The sequence below is a fragment of the Monodon monoceros genome, unplaced genomic scaffold (assembly GCF_005190385.1).
Source record: "Monodon monoceros isolate NGI ecotype Baffin Bay Population unplaced genomic scaffold, NGI_Narwhal_1 Super_Scaffold_12, whole genome shotgun sequence".
In the NCBI taxonomy this organism is placed as follows: domain Eukaryota; kingdom Metazoa; phylum Chordata; class Mammalia; order Artiodactyla; family Monodontidae; genus Monodon; species Monodon monoceros.
In genome coordinates this window covers 153,171,337-153,188,104 of record NW_021703768.1, presented here as the reverse complement: position 1 = coordinate 153,188,104, position 16,768 = coordinate 153,171,337, and the positions used below count along the sequence as shown (strand labels likewise).

At 58.6% G+C, this 16,768-nt stretch overlaps 2 protein-coding genes across 3 annotated transcripts; one reads left to right on the top strand and one right to left on the bottom strand.

Annotated features, from left to right (window-relative positions):
• Positions 1 to 216: 216 nt before the first annotated feature.
• On the top strand, positions 217 to 3,127 carry LTC4S (leukotriene C4 synthase). Its single transcript, XM_029218132.1, has 5 exons — positions 217 to 378; positions 2,153 to 2,252; positions 2,358 to 2,428; positions 2,518 to 2,599; positions 2,831 to 3,127. The coding sequence occupies exons 1-5, from the start codon at positions 321 to 323 to the stop codon at positions 2,958 to 2,960; spliced, it is 441 nt and encodes a 146-aa protein (XP_029073965.1). The 5' UTR covers positions 217 to 320; the 3' UTR covers positions 2,961 to 3,127.
• Positions 3,128 to 3,992: 865 nt separating this feature from the next.
• MGAT4B (alpha-1,3-mannosyl-glycoprotein 4-beta-N-acetylglucosaminyltransferase B) lies at positions 3,993 to 14,885 on the bottom strand. 2 transcript variants are annotated; one of them, XM_029218748.1, is made up of 15 exons: positions 13,688 to 14,885; positions 8,413 to 8,598; positions 8,187 to 8,327; positions 7,973 to 8,106; positions 7,527 to 7,573; positions 7,084 to 7,197; positions 6,778 to 6,853; positions 6,535 to 6,649; positions 6,042 to 6,172; positions 5,759 to 5,866; positions 5,445 to 5,638; positions 4,945 to 5,023; positions 4,775 to 4,862; positions 4,583 to 4,695; positions 3,993 to 4,477 (listed from the first exon to the last, which is right to left on the bottom strand). In XM_029218748.1, the coding sequence occupies exons 1-15, from the start codon at positions 13,782 to 13,784 to the stop codon at positions 4,454 to 4,456; spliced, it is 1,647 nt and encodes a 548-aa protein (XP_029074581.1). In that variant the 5' UTR covers positions 13,785 to 14,885; the 3' UTR covers positions 3,993 to 4,453. The 2 variants fall into 2 exon arrangements, with proteins under 2 accessions (XP_029074581.1, XP_029074582.1); XM_029218749.1 differs by having other exon boundaries at positions 4,001 to 4,477; positions 7,973 to 8,025.
• Positions 14,886 to 16,768: the final 1,883 nt, after the last annotated feature.

Here is a 16,768-nt window from a genome sequence, read left to right as displayed (position 1 = left end):
CAGGTCCAGACTTTTCCCCAGACTCCCTCCCGGCTAGCCGTGGTGCACTAACCCCCTGCAGGCTGTGTTCACGGATTCTTAACACTGCGCCACCAGGGAAGCTCTGGCCCTGGTTTCCTCTTGCTCAGCCTGACCAGGCTCCCCAGGTCTCTCAGGCAATGGTCACGCCCCCTTCCTCAACCCCCTCCACTGAGAAGGGGCGGGGAGAGCGGGCCACTCTTCCTCTCCTGAGCCAGCCTCTGAGCAGCAGACAAGGGTGATAAGAGCCCCACAGCAAGCCCTCTCAGAGTCCAGCCTGGCCCGACAGAGCCACCGGCACCATGAAGGACGAAGTGGCTCTTCTGGCCACTGTCACCCTCCTGGGAGTCTTGCTGCAAGGTGGGCTGGCTTCTGCTCTGGCACTGGGTGGGCTTCAGACCCCTGCAGTCTGCCTTCTGCCCTCTAGGTACTGGGGAGGTGCTGGGGTCCAGGCCCAGGTGAGGGACAGCCCAGACTCCTGGTATGAAAGCTCTTCTGGCCCCCACCAGAGGGCTGAGGGGCTTGCATTTTCCCCAAGTGGGGAGGGGGAAGCCCTGGAGGGGTGTCTGCAGGGCAAACTGTGAAACCCTGGGCAGGGACCAAGGCTGAGAGGTACCCAACCTAGGGGATGGGCAGCGAAATTGAAAATGGCCCCTGAGGAACAACTGAGGTAGGCGTGTGGGCTGCCTGGCTTGGGGTTGGAGGCTGGCACCTCAGCCAGCATAAAGAACCCTGGAGGAGGGCAGGGGCTTTCAGGGGGCAGGTGGGGCATCCAGCTATGTTGGGCTCTAGGACCTGAGCAGGGGGGCAGGGTGCCAGGATGAATGGGTGTTCTGATGGTGAGTACAGAAGTGGGACAGCCATGGGCTTGATGCAGCCCTACTCCAGCTGATCCCTGCCCTCCCCAGCGGTCCCCTCTCTGGGTGTCCCAGTGGGAGGGCCCCATCCCCTGGGCCTGCCTTCAAAGTCACCCTCTCTATGCTGGAACCATGTGGAGCTAGACAGGGTTGAAACCTGCTTTTTGGCCCCCAAAGGTGCCTGCTTGGTGCCCTTCTCAGACCAGCCCTAGAGACACATTCCTGGGATAGATATTCTGGCTTTGGAGGACACCATTGCCTCACACTGTATGGGCTAGGACAAGACACAGCCTGGGGCAGGGGCCCTGGAGTGGCTGAGCAGACAGGCTGACTTGATCTCCAGCCATACCAGTAAGCTTGGCCCTCAGCCCTTCCTCACATACACTGTGCTGGCAAGGCTACCCTTGGTATCCACAGTGCACTAAGGTTGGGATATGTCTGCAGAGGGCCTGGCACCAAGCGCACCAGGGCCATGGGACTTGCAGGAAGATAGTTGGAGACACCCAGTACTGGGACTGTTTGTGTGGTGGGCACCTGGCTTCAGGCGAAGAGAAGGGCTCCTGTGCACTCATACCCTCAAGGGCCAGCCCACCCTCTGTACCCACCCATGTTGCAAGGGAGAGGGGCAGAGCCCTGGTGGCTTGGGGTTGGACTAGAATAGTCCCAGCCGTAACCACCTGGGGGCAGAGGAGAGGGTGTCTGTCAGATTGAGGCAGAGCCTGAACAGAGAAACTGAGGCAGGAACCCACACCACAGTTTGGAGGCACAGCGACCCAGGCTTGGTCGGGAGGTCCCTCCTGGTGAGCTCTGTGGGTGGCGGAGCAGGGACAGTTGGTCACAGAGTGTGTGATCCTCTGTAGCTGGAAGGATGCAGCCAACTCTGCCCTCGGGTGGCACTCCCATTCCAGGAATCTGGGCCAAAGTCCAGGCCTAGAGGATGGGAGTTGGACATTTGCCTGTGTTTTGCAAGTGAAATGATTCAGAAGCAAAGTCCTGCGGGCAGGTGTCCTGTGACGTGTCATCCCTTCCCCTACACTCATTGGGCTGGACAGGGCCTCTCAGAGCCCCAGGCGGGCACCCTGCCCTCCCCACTGAGTGTCGTGGACACAGGGCAAGCTCGAAGAGCAGGGGCCGGCGGTCCCCTTGGTCGGGCTTTTAAAGGGGAGTCGTGACGAGCAAGGTGTGGAGCTGGGAAAAGAAAAGATGCGCGGCCAGACTGGAGGCGGGGCCGGGAGTCTGGGTGCCAGATCTGACTCCGGCAACACCTCCTCCCCCAGCCTACTTCTTGCTGCAGGTGATCTCGGCGCGCAGGGCCTTCCACGTGTCTCCGCCGCTCACCACCGGCCCGCCGGAGTTCGAGCGCATCTACCGAGCCCAGTGAGGCGCGGTGGGAGGGCGCGGGGCAGGGAGCTAGGCAGCCCCGGGCGGTCAGGCTCGGAGGCCCCAGGCCGGCGCCCTCATGCCGCTCCTCCCCCACCGCAGAGTGAACTGCAGCGAGTATTTCCCGCTGTTCCTCGCCACGCTCTGGGTCGCCGGCATCTTCTTTCACGAAGGTCTGAGAGCGGGCCAGGGGCATACGCACTAGAGCCCCGGGGGTCCCCGCATCAGCGGGCTCACCCCACCCCGCCCTCCCCTTTCCCAGGGGCGGCAGCACTGTGTGGCCTGGTATACCTGTTCGCGCGCCTCCGCTACTTTCAGGGCTACGCGAGATCTGCGCAGCAAAGGTGAGAACCGGGGCGGGGCTCCCGGGAGGTCCACCGGGGCGGGGAAAGGTGGCTTGGCTTGTGGGCAGGGTCTTGACGGCAGAGGCCGCAAGCGGATGCCGGGCGGGACCAGGAGACTGGTTGGAGGCTGTTCCCTTTTGGGGGCAGGTGGGCGGGCCCTGGTGGAGGCGGGCCGTAGGGTTGGGGTGGGGCCATTGCCCCCGCCCCGCCCCCGCTGAGCACTACCCGCAGGCTGGCCCCGCTGTACGCGAGCGCGCGCGCGCTCTGGCTTCTCGTGGTGTTGGCGGCGCTTGGCCTACTCGCCCACTTCCTCCCGGCCGCGCTCCTCGGACAGTTCCAGAAACTGCTGCAGAAGGCCTGAGACGGAGGACGCCGGGTGGGCGGAGCCTCCTGGAGGACGGGGGAGGGTGCTCGCCCCCATCCCAGTCTCTCATTAAAGCGTGATCTCGAGTACACTGTCTGGGTCGGAGTGGGTTGCGCACTGCGGGTTGTAGAGCTTGGAGGGGCCTAGCTTCAGGCCACAGCAGTCTGTCGGGCTGCGGAAGGAAAGAGGCCTCTCTCGGGCAGGGGCTCGATCGGGCCCTGGGTCCGGTCCTCTCCCGCCCTGCTCCCCCACGCTGCTAGTCACACATCCTTTCCCGCCGGGGCTCCCCCCACGGCTCCTCCTCCCTGCGGTCAGCTCTTTCCTCGCCTGTCCCCCTCCTATGAGGCCTGCCTCTCCACTGACCCTCAGCCGCCCTATTCCTCATACCCTGGACTTCACAGCCGATACGAGGGGCTTTTTTTGGGTCGGTACTCGGTTACCGGCATCTAGAACAATGCAGTGTTCAGGGCAACCTGTTGCGGCCCGCGGAGAACGACGATGAACTTAATCAATGTAGTTTTAAGAGGCGCTCTCCAGTAAACGTCCTAGTGTCTCGGGGGACCAGATCTGGGGAAGGCCTGCTGGCCGGGAAGAGTCCCTAAAAAGGTGACTTTTAGCTGAGCAGGCAGAGGAGCTTTCAAAGCAGGGCAAAAACAAAGGCCCTGAGATGGATGGGAGAACCTAAAATGAGTCACAGACTGGGGACAGGAGCAGAGCCTTGGAGACGGTGGAAAAGGTGGGACTGAGACCCAGGAAGGAGTGGGAGGAGGAGGCGGGGGGATGCCTTTCGTGAGAGGCGGCTGCAGGCACTTGGGGAGGTATGATGGGCGCTAAGGGGCACGCTCCGAGGAGGGTTATCACGGAAGTGGGGGCGGTTTGGGGGTGTGGACCCAGATTCTGCACCAGCTCCATCAGCGAGGTACCGACCGGGCGGCCGGGACCCTCCCAGAGAATGCGAGCGAGGTCCTGAGGAACTGCGAGGAGGGCGGGGTCGCCGGGTGGCTAGGCGCCAGGCTGTGAGCTCGGAGCAGGCACACACTTCATTAACCCTTTATTACAAGGAGCGCTCTTATAGAAGTATATGTGGACTTAACGTGAAAAAAATCAAATGTATCCAAGAATAAAAAACACAGCACATAAAGTAGTATATGCATTCCAGTGTTCGCGCGAAGACAGTGGGCGCCCAGGAAAAGGCTCTTCTATAAAGGCCTGGCTCAAGGGGGCCAGGGTGCGAACGGTTCCGGGCGGCGCGGACCGGCCTCAGGCACAGTGTGGGGGCCTCCTGCCTCTTCCCCGCGGCCGGCGGGCGGGGCAGCACCAGTTCCTGGGGCCTCCGGGCCAGCGGCCACCCCAGGCCAATGGAGTGGGGTGCCAGGCAGAACCCCTCAGACTGGGGTGGCCATGCCTGGCCCTCCGGGGGCAGCGGCGACGACATCCCAGGTCTCGTGGGCTTCAGGGCCAGCCAAAACGCACCCTCAGAAGCCCTTGGCTTAGTCAGCCTTTTTCAGGAAGATCTGGAAGAGCAGGGCTCAGTGTCAGCTGGGGTCTCAGAGAGCAGCCCTGGTCTAGCTATTTGGTACAGCTCCCCATTCCCTGTACCCAGCCCTGCCCTTTATCACCTCACTCAGAATGACCCACACCGGCGAGTCTGTCTGGATGGAGAGGCGCAGTGCTTCCAGGGGGCCAAAGGCTGGGTCCACTTCTCCCTGTGCCACACCCTTGTAGAAAGAGCCTGGGGGAGTGCAGCAATGAGAGGTTGTCCCAAGACTCCTGCCTCTCCCCTCACCTCCACTTGACTGCCCCTCACTCACCGATCTGGAGGTAGCCATCAGAGCTCCGAGGGTACTGGAGAGTGGCTGAACGGCCCTCCTGCAGGGCCTCCTTGTCTGACTGGAGGTTCTGGGGACAAAATCAAGGGGCTGAAGCCAGTGGCTGTGGAAGGGGCAGGCCTCAGTGCACACCCACCTGCTACTACACTCACATCAAAGGGCAGCACCTCCACAGATGTGTTGAAGAGCTTGTCCTCTGGGTGCTCAATGTTCCCACTTCGGAAGAAGAACCTGTGGCCAGACAGGCCTGTGAGCTGCTGCAGGGGTGGGGCACTGCCCAGGCACACTACCCAGCAGAGAAAGGCCAGGCCTGGGCTAGGAGTGCAGTAGGTGGGCCCTGAGGTACTGGGTGAGGCTGGGCACCACCCGGGGCAGCCGTTGGACTGTGCAAGGCAACCAGGGCCTTACTTGTAAGGGCACTGGTGATGGGCAATGTCACTGAGCTCCTGTGGGCACTGTTGGACTTAGTCTTTACAAAGTGACTACTGTTCTGAGCCCCACTTTTCAGATAAGAAAACTTAATAAGGTTAAGTAATTTGCAGGGGAGGGTCACAGAGGGAAATCTGCAGGTTCAGAAATTTGTGGTGAGGCCTCTACCCTGGTAGCCACCCTGCCCCTCCCCCAAGGTGGACCTGTGGGCGCTGGCACTGACCGCTCCAGTCGCAGTGGCTGGAAGAAGCGGAAGCGGATGAAGTCCCCTGCAGCGGGCGTGAAGGCCCAGAAGAAATCCTCGCGCAGGTAGGCCTTCTCCAGGGTGAAGTGCTGGTATGTCTTGAGGCTCGTGCTCACTTCCGCTGGCGGGTTCACATGCTCCTTCCGCAATGCCTGCTTCCCAAAGTCCTTGTCCTACAGTGGAGGAGGGACAATGGTGTTAGGGTGGGCCCTGGACTTGCCCTGCTACCTCCTTGTCCAACCTCAGCCCAGGCTCTGCTGTACTCAACTAGGCTTGAGTGTGGCACTGCCCACCTTCAGTTTCTGGATCTTGCCCGCCAGTGAGGAGTGAGTGCCCACATGCTGGAAGAGGGATGGCTTGAAGCGGATCCGCAGGTTGGCCTTCTGCCGGTCACAGTGCTTCTGTGGAGGGAGGGTGACACACACAAGGGCTCAACTCAACTCTACCTCTGAAGACAGAAACTCCTCCAGCCAGCAGCGCAGTCTCCTCCTGTCAGGTGCATGGTCACCGACACAGTCCCTACTGGAGGCTGCTTGCTCCACCGCCCCCTCTCGCCTCTGTGCAGGTTCTGCTCACCGCATCCTTCTCAGGATTGCAGACCTTCACCCACAGAATATGGTCCAGGAGCCAGTCGATGGGCTTGTCCCGGTAGAACATGAGGATGAACTCCACAATGACGCTCAAGTCCAGTGACTTGAACATCTTCCCTGGGGGTGGGATTGGAGGGAAAGGGGTGCTGAGTAGGCAGCTCTGCCCTGCCCTACTTCCTCTTAGTCCCTGTGGGGGACTCTGGGAAGGGTCCCACAGCAAAACCTCTGGCTGGCTGCAGGCAGGTGCAGGTAACAAGAGAGCAGACGGGATGGTGAGCCCAAACATCCCGATGCAGAGGGCAGGCAGGAACAGGCCAGGTGGGGCTGCAGCAGGCACTCCAGGCAAAGGCTCAGAGCACGACACTGCATGGTACTAGGGCTCGGAACAGGGCGTGGGACTGAGATGATGAGAGAGGCAGAAGTGGGCTGGATGGAGATATTTTGGTTAGGTCAGCGGGGCAGGGAGGGGGGTGGCACACCAATGAAGCCCAGCTGGGAGAACTCCAGGATCATCCAGTCCTCCGAGGGCTGCTGGAGTGCGAAGTTCTTCATGGTGCTCAGGTAGTTGGGCTTGGCTATGATGTCATCCTCCAGCTGCACAGTGGTGGGTAGGTAGAAGGGGGCCGGGACTCAGGATGGGCACAGGGGCAGGGCAGGGCTTGCCACCCAGGCTCATCCAGGGTCCAGGGGGAAAAGGGACAGAGCAGGGTCTCAGTGCTCACCTGCACGTAGTAAATGCCTTTGGACTGCGCATACATCATAAGGAAGCAGTAATCAAGGTTCTGTTTGGTCCTCCACCTGTGGGCCAGGGGCAGGGGCCTCAAGAGCTCAGACCCCCTCCACCTCCAATGTGGCTACCACAGAGGCCACTGAGTGGGTAGGAGACCCCCACCCCCCCATGCAGGGGTCCTCCAATGGAACAATGGAGGCACTGCAGGGAAGTGCCCAGGACTCATACACCCACAAATTAGGTTCTTAGCACAGGTGGGCAGGTGCTGGGGGCACAGGGAGGTGGGTAGTGCTAGTACCTGACTCTCTCCTTGGGGTCCCCAAAGGACTCTCGGAGGCGGGAGAAGTCAGGGTAGAAGTGGGGAGAAGGGGAGATGACCTCTAGGAGCCCAGAATGGATCTCTGTAGGGAACCTGGGGGACAGGAAGGCCCAGTGAGTGAGCAGCCTCCAGGGACTGGAGCAGGGACAGAGCTGAGCTAGCTAGACCCCGTCCTTTTCTTAAGGCCCACCAGGCAGACATCCCCTGACACCACACCCATCCTACTGAGGCACTGAGGCTCCAGAGGGGTTGGGTCATCTCTACATGCCCACCCCCTTTCATCAAGAAGGGAAGCACCCTTTCCCACAGTGGGATGGCGCATCTTGCTGGGGGGGGGGGGCGCGGCACAGCCGGCACCTGTCTGCCCAACACCCCGCAAAGTGTCCTCCCTCCACCAGCCTTGTCGGGCTGTCTGTACTCACAAGGCCTTGATATTCTCCGTCACCAGCGAGGTATACTGTGGGTCAGTCTGTGGGGAGACCAAGTGCCCTCCATGAGCCAGGCTGCCAGCCCAAATGGCCTGGAAGAAAGGGCTGAGGGAAGGACACAGCCTTCTCTCCCACATTGAGGGAGTGAGCCCACCATCCTGAAGGCTAAGTAAGGCTGGGCCTGGGGGTCACAGGTGCCTCAGAAAAAGCCCTTTTAGATACCTCGGTCCAAGGGGTGGGACAGACTATAACTGGCATCTCCACGAGGGGGCGCTAAAATGTCTTTTAACTTTTTATCTTGTTAAGTTTGTGAGTGAAACTGACGATTGAACTTCTGAGAGTTTTTTCCTCCGAAATGTTGCTGTTTTCATTCTCCTTGTTATTTTGTGCCGTGTGTCTTCCTCTGAATGTCCCCTCGACCCGTGCCCCAGCCCACTTGCCTCAGCGATCAGCACCACGATGACCGAGTCCTCTTTCTCCTGTGGGCTTAGCTCTGAGATGAGCGAGTGCAGCGTGTCAGTCAGGTACGAGTGCACCTCGCGCCGCACGCTGGGGATGCCCATCACCACTGACACTGCAGGGACGCGGAGGGTTGGTACTGGGCACTGCGTGGGGGTCGTCCCACCACCCGCCACTCCCGGGCCCCACCCCTACCTCCGGTGCGGCCCTGGCCCACGCGCACGGCGGGCTGCAGGCTGCTTTCCTTGGCTAGTAGGTGTGGCAGGTGGTGGAAGACAGTGGGTAGGTGCAGCACGTGCTTGTGCGAGACGTTCCACGGCTTCAGGCGTGGATCCTCTGGGTGGGTCGGGAAGGGACAGGTCAGACAACGCGGTCTGCCATCAGCCTCGCATCCCCTGCCACTTCCCGCTCCTGCGCTCACCGGTTAGGCGGCCCCAGGTGCGATTGCTGTCTCCGTCTCGCAGCGCTTGTCTCTCCGACACGGCCCTCTTGATCTCGTCCAGCACCAGGTTGAGCTCCTTGGAGCGCTTGAGGCTCTCCTGCTCAGCTGCATGCAACCGGTCACGCAGCGCCAGAAACTCCCGCTGGTACACGTCCACCACATCGCCTGTGGGTGGTACACAGGCTGTCACCAGGGGGCAGCATACAGCTGAGGTACTGCTCCTTGAGTGTTAGCCTACACATCTGTTCATATGCCTGCCACATGTGAGCCACATGGGGTTACATAAGGGTCACTCTGAAGTCACAGTGACACTCACACTTGGGGAAGAAAAGCCTCCACTGGGGGAATTAGCCCTCTCCAGTGCTCTCCCTTTATTTTCTGCATTGAGGAGACATCTGAAGTGGGAGGGCTACAGGACCACTTCCAGCCCCAGGTGAGACAAACCTAAGCTGAGGCTGAAAAGGCTCAGACTGAATCCTCTCCATCCCCTCCCCTCTCCTCCCAAAGCCCCCTCTTGCTTCTCCTTGCAGCATCTCCTCCTTCCAGGAAGTAGGGCACCCAAGGTCCCACACAGGGCACAAGGACCCAGACCTTCCTCAAGGAGCCCTTGGCATTGAGGCCAACCTTGCCCTGTTCCTTCTTTCAGCCTCTGCACTTTGCTTCCCATCCCCATTCACAGAGATCACAGGCAGCCCCATCCCCAAGGCCCCATGGGGACAGAAAACCTCCCTTGACTCTCCCCCATATCCTGCAAGTAGTACTGAGCCCCATGCACCCATTTGTCACTGTCCTCATGGTTGTCATTCTACACTAGGCACCAGCTCTGGATTTGCAATCTCACACAGTCCGGCGGGGGTGGGTGGGTGGGGACTGTTGCAGTTACAGCCCCCAGTGCTCAGAGGAGCAAATGAAGTTGAGAAACTAGTCGGGGTACCTCAGCAAGTCAGCAGCAGAAAGGCGACAAGAGCTCTAAGTGCGCTGAGGCCTGCTTCTCTGGAGATGTGTCCTAGGCCTAGACCATGCCACCCCAGGGGGCCTGTGTCAGAACCTCCAACTGGGCACCATGTGCAGGCACTAGGGGTGCACATGGGCCAGAAGCAGCACAGAGGTAGGGCTGCCTGACAGTGGAGAGGGATCTCCAGGGTGCCAAGTACCTGGCTCCACTGGTCTGGCAGGGCCCAGTGAGCAAGAATGAGACAAACAACATCAACAACGTCGTTATCTGCTGCTGAGGCAGCCAGGTCCTGCCAGGCTGTGCACTCTCAAGGCCTTTTCTAATCGGCTTTTGCCCTCTTTATTTGCCATCACACACACCTCCTTTTCCTTGTCTGATGTCTATGCTTTCACACATGCTGTCTCTTCTGACTGGAATCCCCTTTTCTCTTCTGGGCCTGATGAAAACCCATGTAGCCTTCAAGGCCTAGTTGCCTTCCAGATCTCCCCTCTCACCCTCAGGCAGCTCTTATGTTCCTTGATCCCTTGCAGAGGGGTGGTCACAGCCCCTAGAATGCCCTGGGATGGTGTCACCTCCCCACAATCGGGTATACCAAAGGTCATGACTAAGGCAAAGTTCGGTCATCTCAGGACACCCCCTTTCTGCAGCTGGGGCAGAGGCTGAAGTGCTAAGTCCTGGGGAAGAGGGAGGGGTAGCCCCTACGCAGGATGGAGAGGCTGTGGGGGGAGGGGCAGGGGAGCCAAGCAGATCCTTGATGAGGCACTCCAGAGTTAGCAGCTTGCCCGATCTCCCTTCCCACACCCTGCCCATGGGGCCAAAGGCCAGGCCACTTCAAGCTTCTGTGCTCAGGGACAGCCCTGCAGGGGGAGGGAGTCAGGAGTCAGGTTACCAGATCTTTGAGGCTCTGCTCTGGGTTCTGAGGCCAGGTTACCCTGGAAACCTGACCCCTTGAACAGGGAGCTGGCCACCCCAGCACTCACCTGCCCAGCTGCCAGTAGGGAGGAGGGACTGTAGGTGCTGAGGCCCAGCAGGAGGGAGTTCAGAGCTGCCTACACAGGCAGGTGGCCTCCCTCCCGCCTGGGTCCCTACCCACCCACCTATTGTCCCTGATGCCCTCCCCAATGCCACCCCAGTGTTGTGGAGCTGCTGAGTCTTGCAGGGGCAGCCCTTGTGCTACTGGCTACACCCAAGGCAGCTCCCTGCAGTGGGGCCCTCTGTGAAGTGGAGGGAGGGTAAGGAGACCTCATCCCCCTCTGACTGCTGTTGCTGCCCCTGTCGCCCCCCCCCCCCCCCCCCCCCCTGCAAACCCGTGGCCTTCTCTGATCTTTAAGTAGGCTGAGCTCTGTCCAACCTTAGCCTGCCCCAGGGGGACAGGCCTGCTGACCTGAATCACCCTGACCACCAAGGCCTGGGCACAGCCTGCTCCCTACCCTGGCCTCCCTTCCTAGGAGCCTTCTTCTGCCCAAGTCCTGGGGGCAGCTGTGGTCACACTACTGGAGGCTTTCCCGCCCCTTCCTCCACCAGAAGGCAGAGTAATCAGGATACCTGAAGCCCATGGACCACAGTCTTCCCTTTGGTTCCCTCTTTGTTAAAGAAACAGATTCAAGAGCCAGGCTGGGGCACAGACCTTGTGCTCTGTACTTAGGGAAGGGGAAACAGGCTCAGAGGAGCACAGGCTGGTTCCAGGCCCAGCAAAGGTCTGCTGTTAACCTGCGGTGAGGGGACTTCCCTTGCGGTCCAGTGGCTAAGACTCTGAGCTCCCAATGCAGGGGGCCCAGGTTCAATCCCTGGTCAGGGAACTAGATCCCATATGCCGCAACTAAGACTTCGCAAGTCTCAACTAAAAGATCCTGCACATGGCAGGGAAGATCACACATGTGGCAACGAAGATCCTGCGGGCAGCAACTAAGACCTGGAGCAGCCAAATAAATAAATAAATATTTTTTTTAAAAAGTCTTGCAGTAGGGCAGGGGCATGGAGAGGGTGCAGGTGTTCACCTCCTCTCCAGGACTTGCACCCACCATCCCAGTGGTCAAGACAGGCATCCATCATTGCTGAAATCCAAGAGAGGGGACAGCCTAGACATTGGGGAGGGCTGTGTGGCTGAGGCCACCTCCCTGGAGGGTTTGCCGTTTTCCCTGGGGACCTTCAGCAGGTGCTTGGCTGAGGGCTACAGTTTGAGCATTAGTGGAGCTGCTGCACAAATTTGGTCAAGGCTGGATATGAAAGTGGGCCTGAAACCCCCCTATCTAGGGTCCGTCTTGCTAAGGCCTATGTGTCCTTCCTGGCCCTTGGCTTCCAGGATGCCACCTGTTCCTGCTTTCCCTTCCTCTCTGGCTTCTTGCCCACCTCTTCCCTTCCCTACAGATATGGCTTCCTCTGCCTTTCCTCTAAGCATCGGTGCCTGGGCCAGCCCTCTCCTGAGCCTCCTACTCACTGCAAGCTGGAAGCCAAGGTCCAGTCTGGCCTCAGACTTAGTCTGGTTTCCCCATGGGCTTAATACAGTCATCTGAATGTAAGAATGAGAAAGGTTCATATAAGAGCCCAGACTCAGTCTTCTCTTCAAGCTTCCAAAGACCAGACCCTACTGGGACTCCCAAAACAGTAACAGCCCTTGATGGGGAAGGCCCAGGTGACCCTCTTGTCACATGTCACACAGGCTTCTGTACTGCCACACCCAAGGGACAAGGACCCCTGCATCTGACCCCCACATTTCTTTGAGTAGGGGTGCTCTCCTGCTCCACAGGCCCTCCTCGATGCCCCGCTTAGGGAGAGTAGGCTCTAAATGGAGCCATGGGTATCCCCCTCACTCCTGGACACTGTGGCCAGCCAGACTCACAGAGAAGGTGTCCTGGTGGGAGGCTGGTGCTGCAGTTCCTGACACCTGGCTGAGGGCCAGTGGCTGCCATAGGAGGCACACAGGAACTGCGGCCTAGCCCAGGACAAGGTACAAGGGGTCATCGTTCCACTCACAGCTGAACAAATGTGCCCCAGCCCATCAGATATGGCCCCACCTTGGCCTCCATGCCAGGCTGCTTACATGGCCACTCTCTCAAGGGTCCAAAATGCCCTCCCCCAGGTGACACACCCCATCTACGGAGAACTCCGCCCCAGCCATGCCCTCCATGTACCAAGTCCTAGGGGGTCTCCCCTCAGGTGCTCTGGAGCCCCTAGGGCAGCCCAGGCCTTCACCCAAACAGGGCTGGGCTGAGCTGGGCGGGCAGGAGCCAGGCGGGGACACTGGGACTTGGAGGGTCAGAAAGGCTCCAGCTTCTCCCGCAGCCTCTGTTGCGGAACAGGGAAGCAGGAGGTGGGAGGGAGGCAGAGGGTCAGTTGGCCTCAGCCTGATCCTGCTTAGGCCTCCTGCAGGAAAGCCAGACGGCAGGAAGGAAGCAGCTTTTCCCGGTGCCTCCTGTGCTAAAGGCTGGGTAGACAAGGGCCTGCGAGCGCCTCATCAGCCTTCAACCCTCAGCCAAGGCCCCACTCAGCCCCAGCCATCCCAACCAACACAGAGCAACTCCAGCCAGTGCTGGGGCCTGCCCCCTCAGTCCTAAGTGTGGTGGCCAGATGCAGAGGGGCCATGACGGTGGACTGGCCAGCTTAACCAAACTTAAGGTGAGACCACACAAAATAAGTTAGCCGGTGGCCAGGACTGGGTGGGGCGCTCATGAGGCCCTCCATGCATCCCCCCGGGCCAGTAGCCACAGGAAGCATTCCGCAGCACCCACATCCCTGTGGAGGAGTCCTGGGGCCAGATGTCCTGGAGGAGGGCTGTGGAGGCCCCAGGGAGCCGCACCCACAGTGGGCTGGGGTGGAGAGGTGGTGTGAAGTGATGGTACTGCCTGGATGTCTGGCTGCCTCCTCACTCGTGTCTCAGGATCGGTGTACCCAGGTGCCTGGAGCGGTACCCTGGGGACCCTCTGGCACAGCCACCTCTGTGACCTTGTGTCTCTGTCCCTCTCTGAGAACCCTGAGGTCCCCAGCTCACCAGAGGGAGCGACCCGCCCTAACACGGGCAGAACTGTACTCACGAAGGCCGGTCCTGAGCGCGCACGGGGCACCCGACTCCCGCTCACCGGCGCGGCCCAGCCCAGGCCAGAGGAGAATTTCGTTATTCCAGCAGCAAACAAGTGGGAGCGAGGATGGGAGGGGCGTCCTCTCGCACCGCCCGGGCGGGGAAGGGGCGCCCGCGTCGGCTTCCGGCCGCTTTCCGCGGCAGCTGCCCGGACCCCGCTCCGGCCGCCGGCGCCCAGGTGTGGGAGGGGGCGCGAAGCGGGCGACGGCGGGGGAGGAGCTCACCTTTCTGGCCGCTGAGCGCCGCGTACCAGGAGAGCGAGAGGAAGGCGCACAGGCAGAAGAGCAGCAGCGTCAGGAAGGCGCCATTGCGGAGCCTCATCTCCTCAGGTGCGCGGTGGGCGCCGGCGGGGCCGAGGCCGCATGGCCCGGGGGGGCCGGGGCCGGGGCGCGGGGACCTGGAGGCTGCAGGGGCCCCGGCCCCGGGGCAGGGAGGGGCTGGGAGCCCGGGGCCGGGCAGGGATGCGGGCGGGCCTGCCGGGCTGGGGACTGGGCCGGGCACCGCGCTGACGGCTCCTCTGAGGCGCGGGGAGTGGACCGCCTAGGCTCGGCGCTTGGGCCGGGCCAGGCTGGGCTAGGCTGGGCGGTGAGAGCCGCGGCCCGGCCTGGATCCCGGGCCGCCGCGGAGTCGGCTGCGAAGGGCGGGGCGGCCGGGATTTAAAGGGGCCGCATCATCCGCTGCTGCCACCAGCACCACGAGGGGGCGGGGTGGGGGACCAAGGCCCGGGATCCCGCCCTCCTGGCTCCGGACGGCGGCCCCCGCGTGGGCTCATGCGTCCCAGACTTCACGGCCCTGGGCACCGGCCTCAGGTAGGTCAAAGCTGGGGCCTTCGCGAGTTCGCGTCTAATGTGGTGGAGGCCATGTGAGGGGGTCCCCCGACCCCTTCTCAGTAACATTTTCGTTGTGAACTCTCGAAACCCAGATCTGGACTTCAATCACATTAACTTGAGGCCCCTCAGGTCCCTTCGCCAGGTCTGAGAAGCCTAGGCAAATAAAGGTGAGACAAGCTGGGACCTGGGACCTGGAACCCTTTGCTGCAGTGCTTGCTCCTGGACAAACATCTCCTCCAGCAACAAAATACGAAGAAACTACAAGGGACTAAAAAGTACTGTGTGCATGGGCAGTTGGGGCAAATTATGAACAGCAAGATAGAAAAAGACCAAAAACCTGACTGCCACTTCTGAAGAGCCGGGAGCAAAAACAGGGTACTGCACATGCCCACTGTGCACCATCAAAGGGGTGGGCAGACCACCTAAGCCACCCCTCCTGCCCAACCCCCGGACACACCCCTAACCTCACCCCATGTAAGGAACCAGAGAGCCCCACCGGGAGCGAGCAAGGGAACCTGTTACTTGTTTTCACTGCCCCCCTGCTGCAGCAGGGCCCCCAGTAAAGCCTTGCCCAAATTTCTTGTCTGGCCTCTTATCAATTTACATTGATTAAGGAAGGCCAAGAACCCTGACCAGTAACAGATTTCTGGCACCCAACATGGGACCTCTCCCTCTTCACGGGAGAGGATCTGGTCACCTCTGGGACCACTGAAAGCAGCTTCCCTGTGGGTGACAAGAGATCGCCTGAACCTCACCTCGTCACCACATTTGGTAAGTCTGCCTTTCTGGCCCCTAGGGGCCTCAGTACCCTCATTCATGCAATGCTTTCCCCCTCCCGTTTGTCCCTTTCCCTCTGTTTATATCTCTCTACTTCTTTCTCTGTCTTTTCCTATTCCTCTGTCTTATCCTTTGGAGAGAGTGGACATTGGGCAGCTACAGTATCACTCCTCTCAGCACGTGAGACCATGCTCCCTCTGGCCGTCAATGGGTGACAAGCAGAGGTGGGAGAGGCTCGCCTCACACCATGCAGACCTTGGTCCAGTGGGCTCTCCCTGATGGGAGATTTATGACAGTGATAGAATTCAAACCTCATATCATGTAGTGGCTGAAAGTTCTATTGTCCCAGTATTCTCACCTTTATTTTCCTGCTGTCTCCTTTTTTTTAGTCTTTCTCTCCTCCCTTCACCTCTCCCTTGATCCTTACACCTGCACTCCCATCCCCTTTATCCTGAAAAGTTCTTGTTTGTGTCAAGTTTTTGTCGGTGGTACATGTCGAGTAAAAGGATCTTTGTCTTATGTAGTTTTGTCTGTCCAACCGCTCCTGCAAGTCTCTGCTGAAATTGTGGGCCCTGTGGAGGACTTAAGCCTTGAAATACAAACACAGCTCACATTGCCTGAGACTCCAGCCTTGGGTTACTTAGTGGGATTTTAAAAATAAAAAAGAGGAGCTTGCATTTCTCTCCTCTGCCTTTGCAATGTAACTGTTCTGCCTGGGCTCTAGGAACTATCTGATCCATCTGTAGTCCCCCAGACTGAGGAAAAAAAAGAGACCTTTTTAAATTCAAGTGGGAAAACTATGAGATCTCTGGTTCTGTTTCTCTTTATGTAAACATTAACTTGTAAATGAGCTGTATTTAATTGGCTTAAAGGAAACTGAGCATGTATATACATTCTCAGAAATATAAAACTCGCCAGAATACATTCCACCTTCATGTGATCTGGGAAATATTCAATATTAAATTAATATCTGGTATTAGAGCTAGTTTAAGGTTGTGGGCTTAATACAGACCTGTCTTTAGAGTCATCAACATTAAGAATAATATAATATTTTCATTGTTCCTAGGGTTACTGGAAGTCAATAAATGCATATTGTTTCTGTTATATAATCTGTCAACAGGGAAAATAACCTGATATGATTACATTTTTAAGTAAATGTTACTGAGGTAAGAGCTTTTTGGTAAACTGTATAGGAATAATTATGTTTTGGAAATATCCATCTAAAATAGTCTCTCCACATTTTGGTAACTTGAAGCAATATTAAGTTAAATGATAGGAATTCATTGAGTATCTAGGCCATTTCAAATAAGATGAAATATTGGCACATTAATTGCTAAACAGATTTAAATTTACGACTTTACAACTTTTGTCTTCTTATGAGGGGGAAACTAAAGATGTTTGGCTTTATTAAACACATGTCTTGTACCACATACCCCACTGAGCAAAAAAATAGTGCTTTGGGAAGTTGCATGTTTCTGGAGGTTATGGGATATTCCAATCAGGGAATGCTAATGTAAAGACAGTTCATGGTTGCTTGAGGAAAGTAGGATGTGCATTTTCAGTAAAAGAAGGTATGAGGAGTGGAAATATATTTTGTTAAAAGAGGGCTTCCCTGGTGGCGCAGTGGTTGAGAGTCCGCCTGCCGATGCAGGGGACGCGGGTTCGTGCCCCGGTCCGGGAGGATCCCACATGCCACGG

Coding starts and splice junctions, on each gene's coding strand:
- MGAT4B (XM_029218748.1), bottom strand. CDS start 13,784: ATGAGGCTCCGCAATGGCGCCTTCCTGACGCTGCTGCTCTTCTGCCTG. Junction 5,639..5,758: donor GCAAGATCCAGAAACTGAAG/GTGGGCAGTGCC, acceptor CCTCCACTGTAG/GACAAGGACTTTGGGAAGCA. Junction 4,478..4,582: donor TGTGGGTCATTCTGAGTGAG/GTGATAAAGGGC, acceptor CTGCTCTTCCAG/ATCTTCCTGAAAAAGGCTGA.
- LTC4S (XM_029218132.1), top strand. CDS start 321: ATGAAGGACGAAGTGGCTCTTCTGGCCACTGTCACCCTCCTGGGAGTC. Junction 379..2,152: donor CCTGGGAGTCTTGCTGCAAG/GTGGGCTGGCTT, acceptor CTCCTCCCCCAG/CCTACTTCTTGCTGCAGGTG. Junction 2,253..2,357: donor GAGCGCATCTACCGAGCCCA/GTGAGGCGCGGT, acceptor CCCCCACCGCAG/AGTGAACTGCAGCGAGTATT.